The sequence below is a fragment of the Nicotiana sylvestris genome, chromosome 9, assembly GCF_000393655.2.
Source record: "Nicotiana sylvestris chromosome 9, ASM39365v2, whole genome shotgun sequence".
NCBI lineage: Eukaryota > Viridiplantae > Streptophyta > Magnoliopsida > Solanales > Solanaceae > Nicotiana > Nicotiana sylvestris.
In genome coordinates this window covers 130,553,842-130,580,389 of record NC_091065.1, presented here as the reverse complement: position 1 = coordinate 130,580,389, position 26,548 = coordinate 130,553,842, and the positions used below count along the sequence as shown (strand labels likewise).

The 26,548-nt window shown below is 38.0% G+C and overlaps 1 protein-coding gene across 8 annotated transcripts; it reads right to left on the bottom strand.

Annotated features, from left to right (window-relative positions):
- Positions 1 to 4,333: 4,333 nt before the first annotated feature.
- LOC104215871 (WRKY transcription factor 23-like) lies at positions 4,334 to 8,195 on the bottom strand. Of its 8 annotated transcripts, none has more exons than XM_009765798.2 (5): positions 7,673 to 8,171; positions 7,290 to 7,433; positions 6,694 to 7,128; positions 6,230 to 6,302; positions 4,334 to 4,663 (listed from the first exon to the last, which is right to left on the bottom strand). In XM_009765798.2, exons 1-4 carry the CDS (start codon positions 8,089 to 8,091, stop codon positions 6,254 to 6,256), a joined length of 1,047 nt encoding a protein of 348 aa, XP_009764100.1. In that variant the 5' UTR covers positions 8,092 to 8,171; the 3' UTR covers positions 4,334 to 4,663; positions 6,230 to 6,253. The 8 variants fall into 8 exon arrangements, 7 of the variants coding, with proteins under 7 accessions (XP_009764100.1, XP_009764103.1, XP_009764098.1 ...); XM_009765801.2 differs by having other exon boundaries at positions 6,230 to 6,318; positions 7,034 to 7,128; XR_708329.2 differs by lacking the exon at positions 4,334 to 4,663 and adding an exon at positions 5,462 to 5,728 and having other exon boundaries at positions 6,230 to 6,318.
- Between the last annotated feature and the right edge of the window lie 18,353 nt (positions 8,196 to 26,548).

Below are 26,548 nucleotides of genomic sequence, written 5' to 3'. Positions count from 1 at the left end.
TCACATTAATACCGTTTGTTAACCAACATAGCATGGGTCTAAACACTTCAAGTGCCAAACCTTCAGGTTACTTATTAGTGTTTTTAAATTTTTTTATTTTTATCAAAAAGAAATTCGAGGAATGTCTATGTATAAGCATTATCAAGGTATTTCTCTCTAAGATTGGAGCTTCTCTTATTTGAAATCTTCCCGTTATTCGGGGTCATATATTATACATAACATATTAGAAAATTCACAAATCAACGAAAACCTTGAGCTATTATTTTCCCGTTAGAAAAAATCACCTTCGCATTATTTGTCTCTACTTGGATTTGAATTTTGGTCTTCAAAATTTTCACCCACTTCAGTAATAGCTAGGCCCCACTTTTTAGTGTAAATAGTCTAATATTCTATATTGAATTGTGTGATTTACCCCTTATTCTACATTAATTGTGATCTACCCCTTATTTTACAAAAAAATCATGATATTCCCTATGCTTGTTGGATCCTCCTCAAGCTATGGCAACTTATATAATTCTTTATGAATTGAAAAACATGAATAGTTTATTTAAAAGCTAGTTTATCTCTACTCCTCAAATTATCCGAAAAATTGGCAAAAAGGTCACGTCGTAGAAGCTTTCGGTCTTTAAGTGATATTCAATCATAAGAAAAGCAGTGTCATATAGCTTTGTAGGCTAGCAAGCTTACACTTCATTTTGTACATAAATCAAGGGTTTTAATCTTTTTGCTTAAAAAAATTAAACAAGAATACAAACGGAACATAAAAAACGAAAAGATTGTAACAAAATTTAGTGTGTAACTGAAGGCAGACACTTTAAGCTTCTGCAAGCACGAAAAAAAATTTGGGTGAATAAAAAATTGTTGAACAACGATAACAGGATTCAAATTTAACTCAAAAAACCAAAACTTTCGCATTTTATGTTATGAAATTTGATAGAGAATTCAAAAAATAGTATACCAACTAAGATTTGGGAGTGCAAAAAAGATCTTGAAAACTTGAGGATGCTGATGAGAGCGAGATAAGCAATCATTGGAAGTCTATAAGACAACCCGAATAAGCCTCGTCTTGCCTACATTAATGCAAAATCACATTACCTTAAACAATTCTTTAATTCAATTACACAACTTGAAACACTGACCTCAGCGGCGGCTATGGAAAGAAGGAGAAAAAAATTAGCTAGTCGTCGCGAAGGTTGTGTTTCTCATTGTTCAAACTTTGGGCTAAACCCCAATACCTTACCTTGGGGGCCAAGTGCACCAACATACAATTTTTTGGGCTGCTGTTTAAGTTTTAATCAGAGTTTGCAAACTATTTAAGAATGTAGCTATCATTTAGAAAGGGCATTCTCCACTCTTCTCCTTCTCGCATCTTCGGCACCCTTAACCTATTTTCTTTTTCTTAATATCCACATCAATGAGGATTTTAGTATCGCAGTCGACCATCGCTCTCAAATAGTATAAGCTTAGTCACCTTATTCTTACGGGAGTACAGATTGAAGTTTGAACTATATAGTTTAAACTTAAGGACATTGTACTGATCGACGAGACATGAGGCGATGTTAACGTGAGGTTAGAGGTTTGGAGGCAGACCTAGAATCTAAATATTTCAAGTTGAGCAGGACCAAGATAAAATACTTGGAGTGAGATCAATGGTGCGACTCAGGAAGTGGATGAAGATGTGGGTCTTGATTCATAAGTCATCCCTAGGAGATAAAGTTTCAAGTACTTTAGGTCAGTTATTCAAGGGAATGGGAAGATTGACGAGGATGTCATACATCGTATTGGGATAGAGTGGATGAAATGGAGGCTCACTTCTGGTGTTTTGTATGATAAGAATGTGCCACCAAAACTTAAAGGTAAGTTCTATGAGCAGAGTCAGACCGACTATGTTATATGGGACTGAATTGGCCATTCAAGAACTCTCATGTCCAGAAGATGAATGTGGCAGAAATAAGGATGTTGAGATGGATGTGCGAGCATACCAGATTAGATATAATTAGGAATGAAGCTATTCGGAACAAGGTGGGCATAACCTTTGTGGAGGACAAGATACATGAAGCGAGACTTAGATGGTTTGGGCATGTAAAGAGGAAAGACATAGATGCTCCAGTGAGGAGGTGAGAGGGATTAGGCGAGACATGGTGATGCTCCAGCTCACCGAGGACATGACCTTGGATAGGAAGGTGTGGAGGTTGAAGATTAAGGTACAGTATTAGGAAGCCGAACGTTGTTCTTGGTCATGCTTGTATTGTAGTGCATTACCTAGTGTTAGTCTTGTAATTTCTTACTCTTAGATTTCTGTTATTACCTATCGCCTCTTTCGCTTCGATTTTCTGATTGCAGTACTTAGTGTTAGTCTTGTATGTTTACTTTGATTTTTTGAGTGGTTGGCTTATTGTTGCTCCTTCCTTTTATTTTTTAGGGCCGAGGGTCTTCCGGAAACAACCTTTCTACCTTGTTAAAGGTAGGGTAAGGTTTGAGTACACACTACCCTCTCCAGACCCTACTTGTGGGATTACATTGGGTCTTTGTTGTTGTTATTGTTAGTTTAAACTTAAGGACATAATTTCATGAACATACGCATCATTTTAGTCACCAAATTATAAAACAAACTACATCTAATTGGTCACTACGATCCATGCTTCTTTCTTCTTCTTGAATAGCTTGAAGTTGGAACCACAATAATTGAACTTCAGGACACATTGCCTTGAAGTTTGAACTGAATCAATTGAACTCCAGAACACATTATCCTTGAAGTTTCAACTAAATAAATTGAATTGCAGGATACAAAAGTTGAAATCCTGAAGTTAGAATTAAAAACTGAACTAAGGATGCAATGCTGAAGTTTTGAACGAGAAAAACTGTATTTAAGGACATCTGAAATTGTGAATTGCAAAAACAAAAACAAAACAAAAAAAAAAAAAAAAGGATTTCACTGTCCTAAAGTTTGAGGAAGCGGAGAAAAGAAACAATATTTGCCTGCTTTTTACGCATTGGCTAAATATTAAATAATATGCAAGTGCTAGCTAAGACTTAAACAACGGTCCTAAGTAGCTACCTGGTGCCATTTCTACTTTGGACAACAAAAGCCCAATGGGTTATTATACTCGGCCTACAGCAGTAGATTAGCCCACTATTCGTCTACTAAAGCACAATTAGGTCATTGAGCTGAGCTATAACATGAGTTTAGCCAAACTAACATTGTTGGGCTGTAAGAAGGTATTTGGGATTTTATAGTCCAAAACATATATTTTTTACTAGATTACAACATTTATGATAACTTCATAGGTTATCTGTACTAGGGCTGAATTACGGTACCGAAATCGCAAATTTTGGTATATGATATTTAGTATTTTGGTATTTGATTTAAGTTTTTAAAATAATTTGGTTTTAGGTATGGTATTTGGTATTTAAAAAAATAATATCGAAATACCGATACCGTACTGAAGTATATATATTAAATTACATATTACATATATTATTGATTAACATACTATTATACAATACTTTTCTTTGGCATTCATGTTGAGGTTCACAGTAAAGCCCATGTACTTCTTTAGGAAAATGGAGGAACAAGGTAAGATGCAACAAATTCTAATTCTTACTCTCTAGGTTGTAACACAATTTAACGTAATGTTTCAACGATTTTAGGGTGTTTCTCACTCCATTACACTTGTATTGTTGTTGCATATATTGGATTAATCCTTGTTGTATTCCCTAATTTCAATAATTAACTTTAAGCAAGTAACATGATATCTCCAATGATCAAATGTATTCCTTTATGTACCTTTTTTCTCTTAGTTGATAATTGATGGTTTTGGACAAAAATTTTGTCAACAATCAGGTGAGCTTAAAATATTTTCATTGAGTACTTTAATTAAGAATATTACAGTCAATGGCTCTATGCACTAGTTAATATTCAAGCCAAATAAACCGAAATTACCGAACCGAATAAAACGAACCAAAACCGAAAGGAGAAACTCCAAACCATACCGAATGCAATTAGGTACGGTATTGGTATAACATTTTAAGAAATCGAATATCTAACCGAAATGACTAAATATCATACCATACCAACCGACGAACACCCTAATTTCTTAATCAGGAAAAGTTGTAGTTGCATTCACCATGAATACGTAATAGTATATCTTTTAGTCGTAAAATAATTCATGAAACCATCATTTTGGGTTCTTCTTTCCCGTAAGTCATTTTAAAGGATCTACTTTTGACTAATTTGTTGTATTTGTTTTTTAATGTGGATATATATGAAGCTTCAGTAAACTTTCATTTGTGACCCTTTTTTTCCACGCATTCTTATCACAAAGCAGGAAAATTACTGGCTAAATAATGAGTTATATATAAAATACAGGAAAATGTCACTAACGTGATATAAGAATAAAAAATGACTAAAAATACATTAATATCCAGCTACGATGAATATTTCAATGTAGCGTCTGGCAGAGAATATTTGAAAATTTATGTCCCTTTACAGTTAAACCCAATTATTTTTGTTGAATTCTGATTCCTTATGTAGAATTCTCCAGCTTTAACTTCTTCCATCGCATTCTTCAGTCTTTTGTTTCTTCTTAAATACAAATCGGATGTTTTTAGCATCCATCACATATATAGAATGTTGTTCATTAAGAAATTTTCCTGTAAAAGCCTTTTAAAAAAGCTAAGGTTAAATTAGAAATAAAAGTTTATCTAGTTAAATCAAACATATTAGTCCCTACATATCTTAATTCATTCCACTTGTTTAAACCAAACATATGTTAACATTTTGTCAAACTTAACATTCAAATTATCACCGAAAGACCTCTTCCATACTCACCCAAATTCTACTATTATATTAGTTCTCAAAAATAATTTACCAAGCATACAACATATTTTAGATTTATATCCTTGAGTACTTTGAAAAGTTTAAGGTAAACATAAGGGTGAGTACATCGAGTGATAAGCACATGCTTTAGTATCTTAGAATTCAAGAAAGAGGCTTGGAATACATGAGATAAAATGAGGGCAAAAAAGGTAAAATAACTTTAAACGTACAGATGCGAGACAATATATAGATGACTTCTTTTTAGCTAATTACAACTTTCTACATTTTAATTTATATGAACATATTTGACTAGACACAAATTTTAAGGAAAAAGAGAATTTTTTTAAAATTTATGGTTGTAAACACCCCATAATATTTGTGAAACGGTGGAAGTACTTGTGAAATTGCCTCAACAAGACGAATCCAGCACAATTATAACAACAATTAAGCTATTTCAAACTTTTGGTTAATTGGAATGTTTATATCTAAAACCAAAAATAGAGGAATATATAAGATTGGCGTGCTTTTGGTTTTCATTCAGATTGAAACATGCAACTTAAAATGATTAATTTTTGAAATTACATAGCTCTGTATATTTATAAAATGAAGAGAAATTAAGGAAGGATGGAGAAGAGGAAGGTGGAGGAGATTAAAGTTTGTATCTCAATAGTGTAGGGAAGAAATGATGCCTGGCCTGAAGTAGCATATAGTATTGAATTGAAGTGGACATTTCAAGCAAAAAGTCTGTCATATATATGGACATGGCTGTCCAACTCCAGTGGTAAGTACATAACCCTATTTACTCTATACAACTATATGCTTTAATAAGATCTTCAACAAAATCTGACGCCATGCTCCTATATATATATATGAGCCATCAAGCTGCCACCGTCACCTCTCTATAGAATGCTAAACAAGTGATGAAGCATGATGTCAATATACTGTCATTTGGGATGCTGTAGATCAAGAGTACTAGGTAGCTAGCTCAAATGTTATTATAGGTGCAACCTAGCTAATTATGATTATACGTAGGAACATTAATTATATATATATATATATATATATATATATATATATATATATATATAACAATACTCCATCTTGGTGGCTACCTTAGTGGAAGTTAGAAATTGATACCTTTATATATATAAGAGAACAACAACTATAATTTCTAATTATTTTCATATATAAAATCAGCGTCGTAAAATTTGATTGGCGTGATATACAAGAAATGGTGAAATTTTTTCTGGTTTGAAAGTCTCTTATTTTTTCCCATGGAGAGGTAAAAGTTGGAAAAGAGAATATTGTAGATATAGAGACGAATTTCATCCAAGAAGAAAAGAGGGAAAAACTGATAAACATGTGGTTAAAACAAATAAATGTGGCATTGTTGATTTTGGGGGTTCTTACCTTAGCATATATATTCCCATCGAACTAGCTTTGAGATTTCATTGACAGAGTGCTCAATGAGAATGCCACCCTGCTACATATATACTCCGCTGATGTCAACAACAAATATAATGCACATGCATGCAATTCAGTAAGCGAAAGTAGAAAGGGAAATTAAGGATATACAAAGATTAATTAAGAGCCAGAATCTTCAATAACATGAAATTAAGTAGAAAGAATCCTGCTACATATAACCCCATGCATAAATGAAAAGAAGTTGCTATGGTTAATTAATTAAAAGCTAAAAGCTAGTCATTGTACAATAACAATATATAATCAAGAAATTAAAGTTGTCTAATTAATTAATTAATGGTGGAGGGGGTTGATATCTAAAGATTATAACCCGCTTACCCTCATCATTCAGTTAAGAAAATAACATACCAAATTAAATGAAAAGAATAAAGCCCATATTTTTAGTTTCCTACTCTTGTTTTGGATCTCTCCTCATTTGGGATGGCACCATGTCCTGCAGAAGCCCATGATCTCTAGCCAAAGAGGAAGAAGAAGAAGTAGAAGGCGAGAACCTTCTCTCTTGTGATGAATATAAGGAGGAATCACAAGTACTAATAAAGTTCATCGGTAATGTTGGTGTCTGAAAATAGGTCGGTTGTTGTTGTAATGCTTGATAATGGAATTGTGGGATAAATAAAGAGGAACCACCACCATTGCCGCCAAGACCACCAATTGAGCCACCGTAGGCGGTGGTTTCAGACAAAATGCCGATGCAGCTGCGAGGCGTAATGGGGCATGGATGAGTGTGAATACCTTCATAAGTTGTAACTACTATTGAAGTATCTTCAGATGACCTTTCCACTCTCTTCTTCACACCACATGTTGCGGTGGTGCAACGATAGTAGCTCCTTCACAACAAACAATTAATTTTAGCAGGGTTACTACTAATATATAAATATTAATCCAGTATGATTATAAAAGAAACGACAAGAGCATTTATTTTTCATTAGTATTATTATGTATGTTGTGTTTGCGTGTAGGTGTGAATATATATATATATATACAGTACCTGGGAAAGGGGCTGTTTTTTACTGCTTTTTGGCCGTACTTTCTCCATCTAAAACCATCATCCAAATGATCAACTTCGCTCTTTGTCATGAACGCAAATCTCGGCTCTCTTTGCCTCTTTTGGTTCTTCTTCTTGGGTTTTAACCTAATTAAGACACCAAAACCCCATCTTTTTATTTTTATTTTTTCCAATTAAAATAAGAAGACGAAATAACTACAAGGGAATCAAATCATGCATAAAAAACCCCATTAAATCAAGATCTATCTTCCTGGATTTTGTTAGTCAACATTTACTAATTAATGTATAGAAGAACATTTATATTTAAAAAGAGGACTTCATGTCTTTAATTATCCATATATAAAATAAAATTAATGTAGGCTTACTGTTTCTTATTCTTGTGTTGATCATCATCATCTACTGTTTGAGTGTTGGGCTGTAGTTGATCATCATTGGCAGCAGCTTCAGTTGATGATGAAGAGATGGAGGACGAATTAGGAGTATTTACAATCTCAGACGACGGAATCTTATTGACTATTTGTGATGGTACCAATAAAGGTACAGCTGGTGGTGGAGGTTGAAGCAAATCGAATGTAGAAGGAGTAGTAATTGGATGAGAAGAAAACATGGTTTCTATTAAGCTTAAAGAAGAACCCTTTTCAGTTTCACATGTTGGCATATCAAAGATGCTTGATAAAGAATAATTATTCGCCGGAATCTGATCGGAAAATGTGGAAATTTCTAGTGATGAAGTGTTTGGTTTTAGCTTGTTTTCCTTGTCCGCCATGGACTTGATCAAAAGCATAGATTCTTCTTCTTTCTTATTGCAAACAACAAAAGGCAGAGAGAGAGATAGAGAGATATAGACTTCACTTTATGTTTGCGTTTGGGTATAGGATTTTTTCAGACTTTTTGCTGAGTTGTGGTTACTTTATTTGTTTGCTCAACTGGTTGGTCCCACTCCCATAGCGGAAAATTTGGTTTTCTTTCACCTAGGAGTTTGAGGTTGACCGGTAAATGCCGGTGGAGTACGACCGTGTTCAAATGGAAAATAATTGGTGCTTTTGACCTAAGTTCTTTTATTTAATAATTTTAAGTCATACTGTATATATTAACAATGTAATAAACTATTTATGTCGTCAAATAATTTAATATATTGTAGTATTTTTTAAGTGACAAACCAATTAACCCTTCTAATTAGAGTTACATGTAGTTTTTTAAACAATTAAACTGTGTAAATAATTCTTTTTTACAATGATATACTAGGTAAGTTTATTTATTTGACCATTGTAATTCAAACATGCTATGTCGTTAATTTTATTTAATGTCCTTATTAAACAACAAATGTGACAACAAAGCTTATGTTAATTTTATACATGACGGCAGGTATATGCTCGACGCAATGAGCCAATCGACCGTTAGGCACGTATACCGTGAAGGGAACGTAACCAAGTGGCGCATGCACTGGCTAAATATGGGAGCACCTGGAACTCACATACTTATGCTGAGTGTGAAGACTATTTCTGAAGTGAACCACATTTATTTGCTTTCTTTATTTTCTATAAAATCCTTTTAAAGATTGCATCATTAAGATCAGTTCCATGTTGTAATAACACTTCTTATTTTCCTGCTTAATAATAAACTTCTCTATCTAGCAAGTAAAAAAAATGTGCTCTGTCGTGTAAATGCATTTGAGCAATTAACAGTGGCGGATACACCTTTGGACATATGGGTGCTGAAACACCCATTGACTTTGGCCAAATTATATAATATATTTTTTAATAATACCTAAAAACTTCACTAATTGATCATGAGCACTCACTATGACCATGCTTGGCCATCTAGAATTTAAATTAAAATTAGTGAGCACCCACGACCTATAAATCTTGGATCCGGCACTGGCTTTAAAATATTCTCTACCATACGTACTGTATGTTTTAAGCAATAGGTAAAATAACCTATTTAGATTTTCACATCATCAATTCCCTATCTATATATTAAAGAGATTTTTGAGGGATCATTATGAGTTGTTTAGGGCGATGGTTACAGAATTAATTAGCAGGCTAAGAAATTTACCATTGTTACATGCTAGGAAAAAAGTTAGTTTGAAAGATAGTAACATGAGAGATTGGAATTGCAACTATTACTCTACTTATTCTCTTTCATTTTCATAGTGCAAGTATTACCACCAACGAAATTTCAAAAGACAACAAATAATTAATAACAGCTATATATTTCATAATTATTGAATGCTTAATCATAAGATATAGTGTCATTATACACGTTGCTATATCTCCATAGAGGAGACTAAAGATTTGTTGAGGGGAGCTTTTTGCAATAAATGTTAGCTAGGATTAAGAGGACCACCACTCCGGCGAAATAGTCGGCGGTTTCATACGCGGGGTTGTTGACCGGTTACCGGAGAGTGTGAATATGTTCAGCTTACACGTGGGAACAGTAAAGTGCTAAAAAAAGAAAAGAAAGTTTGGCTCGTTTACACGTATGTTCTTCTTTTCAGAAAGTATGATTTTTCCCTTTCCACTTAATAAACCAAAAAACTCTTTCTTGAGGGAAAAGATTGTCCTTTCCTCCCTTCTATTTCCGCCCTCTTCTCTAATTCCCTCTTATACTTCTTCATTTGTATTACAAATAATCAAAATTGAAAGTTGCTGCCGTGCCGTGCGACTAGAAGGTCACATGTTTAAGTCGTGAAAACAGCCTCTTACAAAAATGCATGATAAGGCTGTGCACAATAGACCCTTGTGATTCGACTTATCTACGGACCCCGCACATAAAAAAAGCTTAGTGTACCGGACTGCCTTTTATTACAAATAATCAGAACAACATTGTTTGTAACTTGCTAACTTATTAGCTACAAATGAAATGCGTGAAATATAAGTTATGTTTTATACTTGTTAATTTTATGTTCTACTCGTGTAATATTATCATCATTATTATTTCCATTTTTGTATAGTGAATTAGTATATATACAGTTCTATTTTTCTTCTTGTATTTTTTCCCAATCAAAAGGCACATTCGTTGATGTCATTTTAATAGTTGGTCTATCTAAATTATTTTGTGAATGATATAGGGCCCTCAGCCTTTTTAAGCTACGATTTTTACTTGTCCTACTCCATAATTAAGAAGAGTCCTTATAATGATGATCATTTACTAACTAATATGATGTTATTGATAGGTTCCAATCACTATAGATCTAAGGGACCCAAATTTGGTAGCTTCAACCGATCAAAAATGCTTTCACATCTATTATACGTAAGGAATTAAGTTATAAACACCGATAATATAACATATTTTTTTACACTGTCAATGCAATTTAACATTGCTTATCATATAATTAATAATTATCGATAAATGCTATAACATAAAGTTACATACCATCACTTTTTAAATGATCTAATTGCATAAATATTTTTGTTTACCGTGAAAATGGTAATAACAATTAAATTTGATTTAGTGGTTCTAAAAATACGTGATCTATTTTTATGCTAGTTGTTAGGCAGTTGATGTTATGTGAAGACTTAGAAACGAAATAAGAGCTTGAGAATAAGGCGATAACCAAACCGAATGATCAATAATCGGGGCCTCGAGCTTGCCTATTCGAGGGTCTCGGTGTCGAGTCTGAAGCTCGGCTGTGAGCTATCAAGGGTGGTTGATGGAGACTAGCAGTTATAAATAAATCAATGAAGGCTCTTTATGGCCAATAATAAGCAATAAATGAAGAGCAGTAAATAGGACACAATAAATATGAGCAATAAATGAAGTAATGAGATCAAGAGAATGTGTTAGAGAGCAGAGAGAATGTTCTTGTATATTTAGTATTGAGCAACATATATTTACATAATGACAAGGATCCCTTTTATATAAGAGGGGGAATCCTAACATAATACAAATGCATTTATTACAAAGATATGGAGATGGGACAGTCAGTTAATTCCATGATGCGGGCTCAGACTAGCCTGACAGACTTTGTCGGCTCTAGCTTCACACCTTGAAAACTCCCCATTTTCTTTCCGTAACCATCGGTCTCATACTTCCCCGAGGTAGAGCATCAATGGCCCTCGAGGGATAAAACTCAACCGTGGTCTCGATCCTTCAAGACGTGCCTACGATCGAGGCGTCACAACAATGGAAAATTGAACCCTCCGATTTTACCGTATACAGATAGTCCCTGCGTTTCTTAGAGTAGAATGATACAGAACGACCTTGGTAACCATCTTTCCGAATTTCCCACGATAACATCATACTGATGATGCAAGCCTCCGTGATAATCGAGACGTCCCACTGATTTGTCTTTTTAGCGCCTTTCAATGTACTGCCGATTCTCGTCCTTCTAACTACCGATTTAGTTCCAAAAATGCATTGATTGCGCTTGACGATACGTCTTTCAAGAACATTGATGGTGACATCTCTGATGTATGCTATATTTCCCCTTATCTACGCTTATGAAGAATCTGAATGCATGACTCCACTGATTGGTACAAATATCGAACCTGGGTGTGAGTGTTTCTTCTGACCTTTGACTGTTTAACACGGCTCCCTGCAAAACCCTTTGTCGTTCCTTGGACCGAGTCTGGGTTGGACTGATAGACTCGGGTCGTCGGGACACTGACTTCGAGTTGAATGAGAGTAGGGATTCGAACGCTCAGGCCAAGATTTAACCTTTAGACCTTGCGATAATCTTTGAGGGGGAATTTGCTCGGAAGCCCGAAAATAGAGACTGCCTTTAGGATTTCAAGAACAGTCCCCGAGTGGGGGTTTGCTCAAACTCGGGCCACATGGAAACTTGTTTTGAACTTATTATAGAGAACCATAAGGCATTGTGGATAGATCCAGATGAGGATTTAACCGGGTTTAGATGGTACCCTGAGGCCAAGCCCATATGAGTGGAGTTTTAAGCTTTTATTTTCTTCTTGAGAGGAGCCTTCGAAACCCGGTACCATATCGAGTCTTGTAATAATATTGATAGACCTTTGGAGAGGTCCTCGAGATCGGGTACCATCTTGGGACTGGCGATGATGCCAATGGCTTCCTGGAGCCTAACTTCTTTTTGATGGAAGTCCTCGAGATCGGGTACTATCTGGGGACTTGCGATGATGCCAAAGGCTTCCTGGAGCCTTACTTCTTTTGGATGGAGGTCCTTGAGATCGGGTACCATATTAGGACTTGTAGTGATGTTAATGGCTTCTTGGAGCCTTTCTTCTTTTTGGTGGAGGTCCTAGAAATCGGGAACCATCTCAGGACTTGTTGGTGCGGGGGTCTCCGACCCCAAAACATCACAGGACATTCATCAAATGGACGATACGGCTGCAAAGTGACCTAGGCGATCCCGCCGGCACATCTTCCCAAAGTGATTTCGGCCAGCATTTTAATCAGCCTCTGAGGCTAGCAGATCGTTGCTGCTTTTTCCATATATAGGGTTGTTTCCGTCCTTTTGGAGATTTCACCATTCTAAGTAGTTATCCTTTTTCTTACGTTAGGCTTTTCATTATTTCAGTATTAACGCTCTTGCTTAAATTCCTGCTCCAGTTCTCTAATTTTACTGCAGTCATGACTGCTAAATCAGGATCTGTTTGGCAGGGAGGAGAGAGTTTCACCTCCGGTTCTCGCCTTGTTGGCGGAGCACCGCTGATGCCAGGTGGGCCTGATTCGGGGCATTTTGCTTCGAGAGGGGACTTTTCGCCAGAAAAGTACCCCGATGCTCAGGATCAACGGGAGCATACCTTGAAGTTTACTTCTTCGATAGGAGAGAGACACCTTGAGTTGGTGAGGAAAGACTGCGGATGGGGGGAAAATGTAGTACTTCCCCGGATGAGAGTATTACGGATCGTGCCAAGGGTTTTTTGAATGTGTACACGTATCCTTTCACGTTGTGCCCCCTTGATAGGCTTGTGCTTGACTTCTATCAAAAGTATCAGGTTACCTTGGTGCAGATTCACCTGTCATTTTGGGAGATAGTGTTGATGATGAGGTTCTTTGTAGAGAAGGAAGGGCTTGAATTTACGCTTAGTCATCTTATCAGGCTATACCGACCTTTTCATCATCGAGGTCTGCTAACCTTACGATGCCGGTCGACCACGCCTTTTGTTGTTGATGATGAAGAATATGGAGGTTGGGAGTGGATGAGTTGATTCATCTGAGTACGGACTATTGATATTATCCCCGTGGAGTTTATGCCATTCCCTGAGGAATGGAATTACACACGTAAGTGGTACACTCGTGGCTTCACAGTTTTTTAATTATGGAGAAGGAGTATTCCGTAAATGTGCCTTCTTTTCCTCTTCTGTAACAATTTCATGGATGTCGTGCGAGGTCCTTGATCTGCTAGATTGGGCTCGGGAGTTGGCGATCCACTCGACATGCGATGAGCGTAAGTGGCGAGCTTTGTCTAGGGGCATATGGGAAGAAAAACATCACGGTATGAGCTGTAAGATCTGTTCTCTTCCCTTCTTTTAGTTGGAAAAGCACTTTCTCTTTCTGCGTACTAACCCTGTTATTATAGGCATTAGGGAGCCTTCTGAGGTGAGGTCGTGCCCCCTTGGAGACGGATAAGGATTGCTAGCTTCTGGGCTACAGAATGATAACAATAAGTAAGAGATACCTTTGCAGGGCGAAGGTGCTCAAAGCAAGACGAACCTGGACGTTGACTCTTTTTGTAGCGCCCGTGATTTTTGGTTTTGGAAAGGCGGTTTCTCCTCCGATGTCATCTTCTTTTTTCGTTGGAGGTACTTCAAGGGATACTCGAAACCCGGGATCATATGCACCGAGCAACCGTACCCCGACCAGGGTTGACTCTTTCGAAGCTGATGGAGCTAGGCTAGTTGTGCGCTAGACCTTCGAGAAAGCCCAGCGGCTTCACTCTACAGTGAGTTTTGGCACAGGCCTTTTGAGTTTCGCGCCTTCCCTTCCTTATTGAGCTTTCTTTTGCAAGATTTCAGCAAGCTTAAGTCCGAGCTGCTTCGCCGTGAGGCCAGGATGCGGAAAGCTCTGGATGAGGAGAAATCCCTTAGGCTCCTTTGCGATGACATGGAAGTCGACTTAGCACCCTTACGGTATGAGGCGAGCCGGAGCTTGAATTGTGAGAGCTATTTGAAGGAGCAAGTAGTTTTTGTTTTGAGCGAGTGTGTGTTTCTCCTTCTAGCTCCTGAGGCTAATGTTTCATTTATTTCAATTGCAGAAGACGGAGGAATTGGAGTGCCTTCGGGATGAGGTTGGCCAAGCCAAGTGCGAGTATGATGAGTTAAAGGCTCAGACGGATGCTTAGGCTTCGACGGAGAAGGGTGCTCTGGTTAAAGCTTCCGCCCTTGAGGTTCAACTTTGCTTAGCTCGTGATAATAGCTTGGTTCGAACAGATATGATTACGAAGCTCGAGTCTGAGCTCTTGAAGATAAAGGCCGAAGTTGTGGATGCCCGGGCGGAAGCTGTAATGATCTGAACTAAGGCTGACCAGAAAGTGGCGATCTATTTGAAGGATGTTGTTGATGCTCAAGCTGAGTTGAGAAGGACTCTTGACCACGAGGGCAAGAGCAAGGAATATGCTCGGTGTAAGTCTCGAAGAGAAACCTTCGAGGAGATGCATGCTAGGGGCTTTGACCACTCGAAAGAGGTGAAGCGGGTGAGGGCGGACGAACGTGGCACTAAGTCACTTCTGTCTGACACCGAGGATAGCGAGGATGAGGCCGGCGAGCCATAGTCCCCAAGGGGACATAGATTTCCTTTTCTGATTCTGTACATAGTACTTTCGAAGTATGTTGTAAATGGAGCTTGTATTTTTTCGCATATATGTATAAAGAGAAAACCTCACGGTTTTGTCTCTCATGCATTTCTTTTTGCCTTGATTTAGCCAGATGAACTGGTTTTAGAAGGAAATCCTTAGATTTGTGGTATGACCCTGAGGCTCATTAAGCTGGCCTGTAGGCTCTTACGTGCTTGGTCGATACGACCTTTAGTTTTAGTGCTGGCGACAGTGGCTCTTACGCTTTTGCTCTTAAGTATATTCAGTTAATTGTTTTGGGTTCAGTCTCCGAATCGGGTTTTGACTCGAGCTCATTTGACCCTCAAGTTTTTGAATTTTAGGATGGCCCTTAGGATCTTATGAGTTGGGTCGGTCGGTATGACCTTTTGTGTGGGCTGGCAACAGTAGCTCTTACACCTTGGGTCGATGCAACCTTTTAGTATAAGCTGGCATTAATAGCTCTTATGACTTGGGTCGGTGCGACCTTTTCCGTGGGCTGGCAACAATGGCTATTACGCCTTGGATCGATGCGACCTTTTATGTGGGCTGGCGACAATGACTCTTATGCCTTCGGTCGATGCGACCTTTAATATAGGCTTTAATTTTCCCTCATTAAGGACTTTTTGAAATAATGTTTGCCTGACTCTTCGACGGTTTAATAAAAAATCTCAGTTGTGAGTCGTTATATGGCGATGATCGAGCACCTCGGGAGGTTTGGCTCGGAGGCTGAGTATCTCGAAGCTAGTGTTTAGGAGCTGAAGTGGTCGAAGCTCTTTTTCCTATGTCAAGGGTAGCCTGTTTAACCGGTTCTTTCCGAAGTATATTCGAAGTAATTGAAGGCCTGTGATTTTATAGCGACGGTCGGGCATCCACGAGTTGCGTTAGTTTGGAAGGTACAACCTTGTGACCGGAGACATTTGTGTTTGGACGGAGCCTTTTAGTCCCTAGTGAAGTAGTTTCGGCATCTATATCGAGGGTATGCCTTTTTAGGGGTCTTTTAAGTTCGATATATAGCCTAAACTTTGAGATCGGGTTTATGCCTTTAATAAGGTCTTACAAGTTTTACATGCCTTTGAGGCCTTACAGTTTTGGATACTTGGTACAAGTATGGTTCATTCCTTGCTTGAGGTCTTACAGATATTGTTGTTGCCTTATATAGGTCTTACGATACTGAGGCTGCACGCATGTGGTCTTATGGCCTCGGGTTTTGATAAGTCGATGGAGATGGCGATTGATGACACTTCCCGAGTCACCGAGGGTTCCTTGGCTCGGGAGCCATTACTTGTGAATTTGGTATTGCCTCATTGAGGGCTTGCGGTTTTGGAATTTCCAACCTGGAGGTTGTGTAGCCTTGAATTTTCGACGCCAGTCCCTGAGTGTTAGGGACATTTTTGGCTCTGGAGTTGTTTTGTGATCTCGTTGTTGCCTCATTGAGGGCTTATGTGTTTGAAGCTCCGACCTGAGGGTCATACTGTTTTGAGTTATTGATGCCAGTCCCCGAGTATTCGGGACATTTTTTGGCTCTAGGGCCGTTTTTTGCAAAAAATATCAAGCTTCCTTGACACGAAAAATGCTTGTGGGAAGTATTCTTTGATTTCTTGGTACAAGTATACATGTCTTTGCTGTTTAAAGGCCTTGTTGTTCTATACAGGCACGGTTCGCTCGACCGTTTGGCTCGGTACATTATTTTCCTATCGAGACCCTTCTTGGTGTATCTTGGCTTCTCTAAGTTGGTGACCTTCCGGGGGGATGCCCCCCAGTATTCGAGGTCGATTGCAAAAGAAGCCTTGAATACCTGTTGAGTCTTCCTCAGGTAGCATATGGGTGTTGCCTTGTTAAAAACCTCGCCGGTAAAACCCTTTTTGGGATAAAACTCGATCGAAGGAAAAGAGTGCAACGCATGCTTTTGAAACTTAAGGCCTTCGATTTGGAGAGTGTTTTGGCCGTTTCAATCGGATACCTACAGTCAGGTCAGTGTAGAATGTAATTGAAAGAGAAAGGAGACGGTCATACCTTAGTATAGAACGTGCTGGCAATGTTTTGAGCCCTGATATATTTCAGTCACTTGTGATGAGGATGCGGTACGGTCCCCTACTTTGTTTAGGCGGGGATAACCGAGAGTGTAGCTTGTTATTGCTATTTTACTATTTTCTTATCCTTCAGCTCTTTCGAAAGTGGAGGTACCGACATCGGGGCAACATCGTGCACTGTGAATATTTCTCTCGCCGCATGCTGTTCCTCGTAGACAGTCCTAATCCCGTCCCTTATTGGGAATTTCATCATTTTATGGAGGGTGGAAGGTGCTGCTCTCATGTAGTGTATCCATGGCCTTCCAAGCAAGGAGTTGTACCTCATATATCCCTCGATGACATAGAATGGTATTTTGTGTTGTGCCGGTCACGTTGACCGGGAGGGTGATTTCCCCTTTTGTTGTTTCGCTCGCCATGTTGAACCCGTTGAGGACTCGAGAGGCAGGTACGATTTGGTAAAGTAGTCCGAGCTGCTTTACCACCCTCGACCTGATAATGTTGGTCGAGCTACCTGGATCCACAAGTACACATTTAATCTGAAATGTATTTACAAGAAAAGATATTACAAGTGTGTCATTGTGACTGAGACAAAGTCTCGATGTTCTCGTCGCTGAATGTGAGAGAATCTTCGGGTATGTAACCCCGGGTTCGCTTTTTTCTGGTGTAGATACTTTTGTTCTTCTCATTATGGGCTCCTGCGGGGCATCGATGCCTCCCAAGATCATGTGGATGACATGTTGCGGCTCATTTGTTTCGTTCTTCTTGGTTTCCTCTCTTTCTCTAAACTGATTTTTGGCCCGGTCACTGAGGAATTCTCGGAGGTGACCTTTACTGAGTTATCAAGCTACTTCTTCTCGGAGTTGGTGGCAATCGTCGGTCCTATGACCGTGTGTGTTGTGATATTCACACACAAAGTTATGGTTCCTTTGTGAAGGATCTGATTGTACATGCCTTGGCCACTTGATGTCTCTGATTTTACTGATGGCGAGCACGATATCTGATACATCGACATTGAAGTTGTATTCTAACAAGCGAGGTGTCTCCGTCGGCCCTGTGTACCTATCGAACCCAGCTCTATTGACATGTCCCCGAGGATTCTGACCTCGGTCCATCCTTCGATCATTGCGGGGAATGTTTCACCTTTGGGCGCTTCTTCGCTCTTCAGTATATGGTTGGTATCTTTCCTTGTTTGGCTTTGGCTCTTTCACCAGAAGCCTGCTTGGGTATACCGAGCCCGAGGGGGATCCTAGTTTGTCATCCTCGACCCTGATTTTTGATTGATATCGGTTGTGAACGTTCGACCAGTCATGACAGGATATTCGACCAGATTCTATTTCAGCTGCATTGAAGCCACCGAGCTTCGTTCATTCAGACCTTGAGTGAAGGCCTGTACTGCCCAGTCATCGGAGACTGGTGGTAGTTCCATTCGTTCCATTTGAAAGCGAGATACGAACTCGCAGCATCTCGTTCTCCCTCTGCTTGATCTTGAAGACGTCAGACTTCCTTGTTGCTACTTTGATGGCACCGACATGTGCCTTTATGAAAGAATCTGCCAGTATAGCAAATGAGTCTATGGAGTTAGGAGCTAGGTTGTGATACCACATCATGGCCCCTTTCGAGAGTGTTTCCCCGAGCTTCTTTAGCAAGGCGGATGTGATCTCGTCGTCCTTTAGGTTGTTACCCTTCATTGCACAAGTGTAGCCAGTAACAAGCTCATTGGGGTCTGAGGTTGTATTTCGGAAGGTCTGGCATTCTGAACTTCTTTGGAATGTGTTTTGGAGCCGCTTCCTCTGGGAACAGCCTTTGTATGAACTTCTTCGAATCCACACCTTTCAGGATCGGGGGTGCACCCGGAATTTGGTCGACCCTGGAGTTGTAGGTCTCGACCTTTTTTTTTGTTGGCTTCTATCTTCTTCTCGCCCGATTCGATCCTCTTTGTGAGGCCCTCAAGCATCTTTACGATGGCAGGGTCGGCTCTACCGACCCGTTGTTGCTTGATCTCTTCGGTACCTGCTTGGCTGGGGGAGCCTTCCCCGGCGCTACCGTGCAGGGAGTTTTCTGGTGACTTTGCAGTTGAGTAATCGCTAGTTGTTGTGCCTGCAACATTTCAAAAATAACGTGAAGGCTAACCTCCCGTTCTTCCCTAGTCGGGGTTTCCTAAGCTTCTTGTTGGTCTCATTGGTGCACGCTCCTGTTAGTGTGGGAGCTTACATCGACATGTTCAGCATCGCGTGAGACCGCGTCCACGGGAATCGGTTCTGGTGCATTCTCAGGGTTTCGTGGTGGTACACCAACACCTGGAACATCCACACCATTTTCTCCGTGGTTCTCAAGATTATTGTTCACTGAGTTAGACATTTTGACCTGAAATCAAGGATCTTGAGCAAGAGAAAGTGTGAAAGATAACTTGTGTTATGTAGTTAAGCCAGCAAGAAAATAATCACTATTATTTTTAGCCCCGCGGTGGGCGCCAAACTGTTTTCCGTGAAAATGGTAATAACAATTAAATTTGATTTAGTGGTTCTAAAAATACGTGATCTATTTTTATGCTAGTTGTTAGGCAGTTGATGCTATGTGAAAGACTTAGAAACGAGATAAGAGCTTGAGAGTAAGACGATAACCAAACCGAATGACCAATAATCGGGGCCTCGAGCTTACCTATTCGAGGGTCTCGGGGTCGAGTCTGAAGCTCGGCTATGAGCTATCGATGGTGGTTGATAGAGATTAACAGTTATAAATAAATCAATGAAGACTCTTTATCGCCAATAATAAGCAATAAATGAAGAGCAATAAATAGAACACAATAAATATGAACAATAAATGAAGTAATGAAATCAAGAGAATGTGTTAGGGAGCAGAGAGGAAGTTCTTGTGTATTTAGTATTGAGCAACATATATTTATATAATGACAAGGATCCCCTTTATATAAGAGGGGGAATCCTAACATAGTACAAGTGCATTTATTACAAAGATATGGAGATGGGACAACCAGTTAATGCCATGATGCGGGCTCAGACTAGCCTGACAGACTTTGTCGGCTCTAGCTTCACGCCTTGGGAACTCCCCACTTTCTTTCCGTAACCGTCGGTCTCATACTGCCCCGAGGTCGAGCGTCGATGACCCCCGAGGGGTGAAACTCAACCGTGGTCTCGAGCTTTCGAGACGTGCCTACGAGGCACGTAAAAATGAAAAATTGGACCCTCTGATTTTATTGTACACAATTTTTTACACCATTAATATGCCATAATTAAACTCCGTACCTAATGCATGACATAATTAGTTTACTGCCACTCGCCTTAGAAAATTGAAAGAGAACAAAAAGACCAATTCCCCTCCAATTTGCTTTCAGTAGTCGTCGGAATTAATTCATTACAGAAAGGAACTCATGAGAATCATACAAGAAGAGACTAATCTAGCTATAAAAATGAAGAAAATAAACAGATGAACAAGATGAATGGACAAATAGTTTGCTGCAACCAACCTCATTCATTATATATATATATATATATATATCATTTGTTATTTTAACAAAACCATAGTTATGCGGTCGATCTTTTTCATTATCTTTTTTTTTTTTTGAGAAGTACCTTTTAGTAGGAATATTTTACTTCTTATAGAATCGAATGTATTTGTCAAGAGCTACAATATTATGGAGCAGCAGATAAAACGAATATAACTCCTTTCTGAGGACCCATTTGTGTAATGGTGGAAAAAAGACATGATACATGGACTATCATCAAGGTGACAGAGCATTACACGTGGACCATCAACAAAGTGACAGGTAGCATTTCTAATTAGATGAGTTGAAGAATTCAAAAAAGGCACGAGAGAAACTCCCCCAGGATTTCTCTGGAAAAAGAACCGGCTCTGACAGCTGAGAAAGAAGAAATAGGAGGAATGTATAAAGACCATTAAAGAAGGAAGATGCACGAATCTGTTATAAGTGAGGAAGGGAAATCAACATTAAACGTGGTACAAGAAATCATCAGTCATAAATGCCTCCGTTACTATTATGTATAGTAACGGGTAATCAAGGCAATGAATGCCATTAACAAGCCCGAATTAAGTAAGGAAACCTTTATAATTGTGTACTCCTATATAAAGACTTAGTCCTCATTTGTAATGGCATGAGATTATTATTCGATATATGCAATCATTTTTCACTTTATTTATAAGGTTCTAACCGCAATTCTGGGAGTGATTATCAATCTACTTTTTTTTCCTTGTCAATTATTTTCATTATCTGTTTTATTCTTCAAATTATTGAAAAAGTGAAGTAAATCTTGGTTATCAGTAACCCGGTTTTTTCTTGATATTGACTTTGACCGAGAAATCTATTTTTGGGTTAAACAAATCGGTTCCATTACCGGGAATCTGATAATCTGTTCGCTTTCAAACTTCATTTTTAACGACTAAATTTGTCAACCGCTAATGAGAACAACCAGCTGAACCAACGAGGTGGAACTCTACTACATCACACATCCACGGGAATTCCTTGGCATTCCCGTGAAAGTTTACCTGAAAAGTCTGATTCGCACACTGATGTTTAGTATGTAGGCAACCAAACCGTTGAGCATGATGCTTTGAAGCAATTGATTGCAGAACATGAGAACGATGTACTATAGGCTTTCGTTAGAGGATTACCCAACGCAACATAAACTCTGTTGATACCCAATTTTGTCCTCAGATTTTCTCAAATAAAATATATACTTTAAAAATTTTAGTTCACAAAATCTATACAAGCATTTTCTATAATTGTTCACAATTTTTAGAGCTTTAAAATTGATTTTCTTACATTTAAATTACTTGAATATTTATTAATTACTCCTTCGAATAATTTTGTGATGACTTAATCACCTAAAAATATTATTTGCATCCATAATACGAGTATCAAATATTTTTTACTTTATTTTATATAATTATATTAGTATTTTTAAGCTATTTACACAATCTTGCAATAATAGCCTATATTTTGCATTTTTATTATATTTGTCATTTTATTCAGGGTCAAAATAATATTTTACATTTTTAAAATCTTTTACTATTATTTTAAAGTATTAATTTGCATAAATATCATTTTTATATATTTATTTATCTATTTTTATTAAATTATTTCCCTTTTAACGTCTTATTTAAAAGCTGGCCCAATTTTTGAGCTATTTTTCGAACTAAATATACCCAAACCCTTGGCCTAATCCTCAAGCCCAACCCCAAGTGACCCCAATAAGCCTACCCGATCCAAAACCCGACCCAGCTCTCCTTAAATCTCAGCCGTTGATCAAAAGCGATCAAAGACTCACAACACTCCACTCCATTTCCTTATATCCCCTCACCCTAACCCTAAATTCCCATTTTCCTAAAGACTGCCCCTCTGTTCTCTCTATTACTCCTTTATCTTTCACAAACCCTAGCCTTCACACCCCAATTATCTCCAATTCTGACCTTGATATGGAATCCTCTTATGATTTGCCTTCCATATATGCTCCATCTCCATGTTACTTACACGATTTTAGTATTACTTAGTAGTTTCCTAGTTTTGGCAAGTACCAGACCTGGAATCATATGGAAATCATGCTCAATCTTCAAGATCTTGATGGTATTCCATCTATATACGTTTATGGCAAGGCGATTCACCAAAATCTTTGGTCGAATCTTTGATTTTTGTCAACTAGGGTTTAACTAATTTTTTCCTAATCCGATTTTTTCTTGACTCTGCATGTTATTTTTTCCTTATTTATGTTGATTTTACAGTGTTTTCTTGATTCGTTTGCTTGATTTCTACTACTATATAAATTCCTTCCCATTTTCCTTTGAAACAGACTTTTAATCACTGGATTCACTAAAAACTCAAAGCTATTATTCTATTATTCTCTTGTTCTATACCTTGGTTTTTGGCCGGCTAAAGCCAAGGCCACCAAAATTCGATTTTTCAACTTTTCTTAGTGTGAGCACTTGCCGGGGTTCTTTTGAAATCCTTGGGAACTCTGACACACTAAGATTCTAGGTTTTCTTGCTCTTTGTTGACGTTCAGGGTACTGTAGAGTTGTTCTTTCTTGTTTTCCTGTTTATCAACTGATAACTAGTAAGTTCTTTAGCTTTTTCAATTTCATTCCCTTGTGTTCATGTCTTGTATATTCATACCTCTGAAATTTGTGACCTAATGTGTTTCTAGACCATCTCTATGTGCAACTTTGTTGGCATTGAACTTTTTTTGTGATATGAACTTCTTTAGCATTGATTTTACCTAAAATTACCAGTTTTGAGATATGTTATTCGTACATGCTTAACTTGAATAATTTGGACTCTTTTAAGCTTGTTTAGACTAGTATGTCGGTATTTGAATGTTTACGTTTACTGCCTGACATGAGTTTGCTTTCCTGCTTTGTCCTGAGTTATTGTAATGACTATCTCATACTTAGAATGTTCTTAAGGCCTTCATATTGGCTATGATCTACTCCCATGTTAGTTTTGTCACTTTATTATGATTTTGGTCTACTAAATCCTGCATCCCTCAGTAATTATTTGAAGACTTTTTGAGTAGCTATCCTAACTTGTACCCTTCCCTATAAATTTTATATTGGTTTGCTTCATTGATGTAAGTTGGCATGTCTGTTTTCTGGTATTGTGATAGATGCTTAACATAATTTGGACACCTAGGTTTCAAATCCTTTAAGTTAGTGCTATACTTTGGACTCATTTGGCACTATTCACTTTGTATGTTGATCTCATAATCATAGAAAATCTGATTCCTTTGACTCCCTCAATATTTTTTTTGCCAATATGTTACCTCTTTTTAAGTGTTGAACCTGTAATAGCAACCTTCCCTCTAAGTTTTGTTGATCCTCTTAACTGGCATGTTCTTTGTTCTAAGCAACTCTGCTATGTCTGCTTCTAAAATACAAGTGCATCTCTTCAAATTCTGTCACGTATTCATTATTCTCTCACTCTCATTTGCTATCTATATTATTCTGAGTCTGTCATTCTTGGCCGGCTGAAAGCCAAGGCCACCAAAACTCTCTCTATTGACCTACTTAGTGTGAGCACTACTCGGGGTCCATTTGAGACTCTGACACACTAGGATTTGGGGTCCTTTGGCCACTCGCTTTGCTAGTAGAATTTAAGTTGTCTCTGGCACTCAGTTTACCTCTCTTATCTTATGTGTTAATATGCAAATTGGTTTGCTTAAATGATATCTGTGATTCAATATTTGGGCCATGTGGTCAATTGTGACTGTTTGGCCTGGCTTGAATTCCCTTTTGACTTTGGGTCGTGCCGATGTGCATAGTCTTTTGTTTGGATCTGGGCATGCTATTCGTGAAGATTGAGTTTTTTGAAGGCCCAGACAATACTGGGTATTTTCTTTGGGCCTGCTGTTAGGCCTACTATTGTTCCTTGTGTAATAGTTATACTTATAATCATTATCCGGCCTGTAATAATTTTGTAATAAATAATTGGGGTGTTAGTGAAATTGGAAAAATGGTGTATTCTAATGTTTGCATAGAAGGGTATAAAACATGCCTATAAAATTTACATGATTTACTTATTATTTTATCCGACCTGCATATATGCTATTTAGTTTCCATGTACATTAGAAACCATACCTATAGGGAATCACCCACTCTCTCAACTTGTTTACTAGCACAACATGAACTTAAGTACTTTATTCATTCTCCATGTATACTGCTATGTGTTACTAGACAACATGCATATAGGAAATAAATACCAATAATTGTCCTTCGATTTGCATAATTGCAACATATACATTATATACCATGCCTATCAGATTATATTAGCTTATGTTCTCCTGATTTCCATATAGATATCATGTCCCTAGGGCTTAATTGATTAATTAGCTTTTGTTATATCTATTGCTCCCCCAGAAAAACATGCATATAGGAATAAAGTGTTATAGAATCAGTTTCAATCGTCAACTCGTAGAAATATTGCCTATAGGATATTGTTATTCGCCTAGAAGTATGCTAAAATCAAACACCGGTAATTACCTCAAGCTTTTAAACGGCTATATTGCTTCATTTAGAAATTATGCCTATAGGATATGTAACGCTTATAATTTGAAAACTTATTGTTCCAATATAATCAACACTACCTGTACGTTTGAGAAAAAAATCGCATAGAAACCATGTATGTAGGTCTTAATAATTTATAATCTGATTTGAATAACAATATTAGGTATTCTTAAACTATGCAGTCATTTAGATACCATGTATATAGGCTTACAAATGACGCCTTGAATATGAAACTGCCTATACGTAATACTGAATCTACTTGCGTGCATTCGTTGTCTAAGTGGGGAGGCTAAGTTGAGCCTTTAACTGCCTTTATATGAAGTCCTACTTGTTTTGCATGTCGCTTAGTTTTATCATTTTTGAGCAGCCTAAGTAAAGTCTAGAACTACCCAAATAGAGATCCAATACCTCATGGACCATAAGCATGGGACGGGTAGTGCATGCATAGGGTACGACTTAGAATGGAAATAGAGCGCTTTTAGGTAAACAACTTTAACATAGTAATTGGGTAGCAGGAGATGATAGTATGTACCCATTGAATAATATGAATAACTCCCTATCTCAAGGGAGTTGCGAAGTATTATTTATGTTGCACGGGGTGATCCTTTGGGTTAAAAAACTTAGGACCCCCCCTCATTTCTTTCTTTACACTTAGTCATCTAAATGTAGACCATTATAGTTATATCTTTGTAATTTTTAAGATTTTATATCAAACCTCGGTGTGTTATAATAAAACTCCTTGACCCTTTATTCTCTTTGTTCATTTGATCATCTCGGCTAATTATAATCCACATAGTTTTATGTTTGGACGGGACCCATAGTTGTGGACCTTGAAGAGTGCCTACCATATTTTCGTTGAGGTTATTTGAGCCCTTACCCGATCTTTGGTGGCGTTGACTAGTCAAACAGAGTTATTTGCATAATAGATACCCTAATGCACATTTAAAACCATTAGGTGGTGACTCTTCTTCTTTTAACACTCTATTTCCCACTCAAAAGAGTTGTCACACGTTGAAGCCCACTTTTCACGAGAAAATGGGGCGCGACAAACTCCTTCACCAGTTAATCCAATAACTTTGGAGAACTTGCGTTCGGGGCTTGATAACTCTGAAAGTGGAGAAATTCCTAATAAATCTCGCAATGGAGGGTCAAGTACATCAAATAATTCTACTTTACAAAGTTTAGTAATAATTTTGCAGAAATAGCTGAAGGAGCAAAATGAGTATATAAAGCAAATACCGGGCGTACCTCCCGTGATCAAAGGTGTGGATATTGACAAGTATTCACAGCAACCTTGGAAGCCAAATGCAGCACCTCTGCCAATTCCCAAAAAGTTTAAAATGACTGATATTCCTAAATATAATGGGACGTATGGCCCCTTGGATCATGTAACCGCATTCACTACCGGCGTAAAAGGCAATGATTTAACCAAGCTCGATTGAATTAGTTTTG

Bases quoted from the DNA above. Each gene is read 5' to 3' on its own strand.
- LOC104215871 (XM_009765798.2), bottom strand. From the start codon at position 8,091: ATGCTTTTGATCAAGTCCATGGCGGACAAGGAAAACAAGCTAAAACCA. The intron at 7,434-7,672 runs GTAAGCCTACAT...TGTCTTAATTAG, and splicing joins CAACACAAGAATAAGAAACA to GTTAAAACCCAAGAAGAAGA. The intron at 6,303-6,693 runs GTAGGAAACTAA...GTATATATGTAG, and splicing joins AGGAGAGATCCAAAACAAGA to CAGGGTGGCATTCTCATTGA.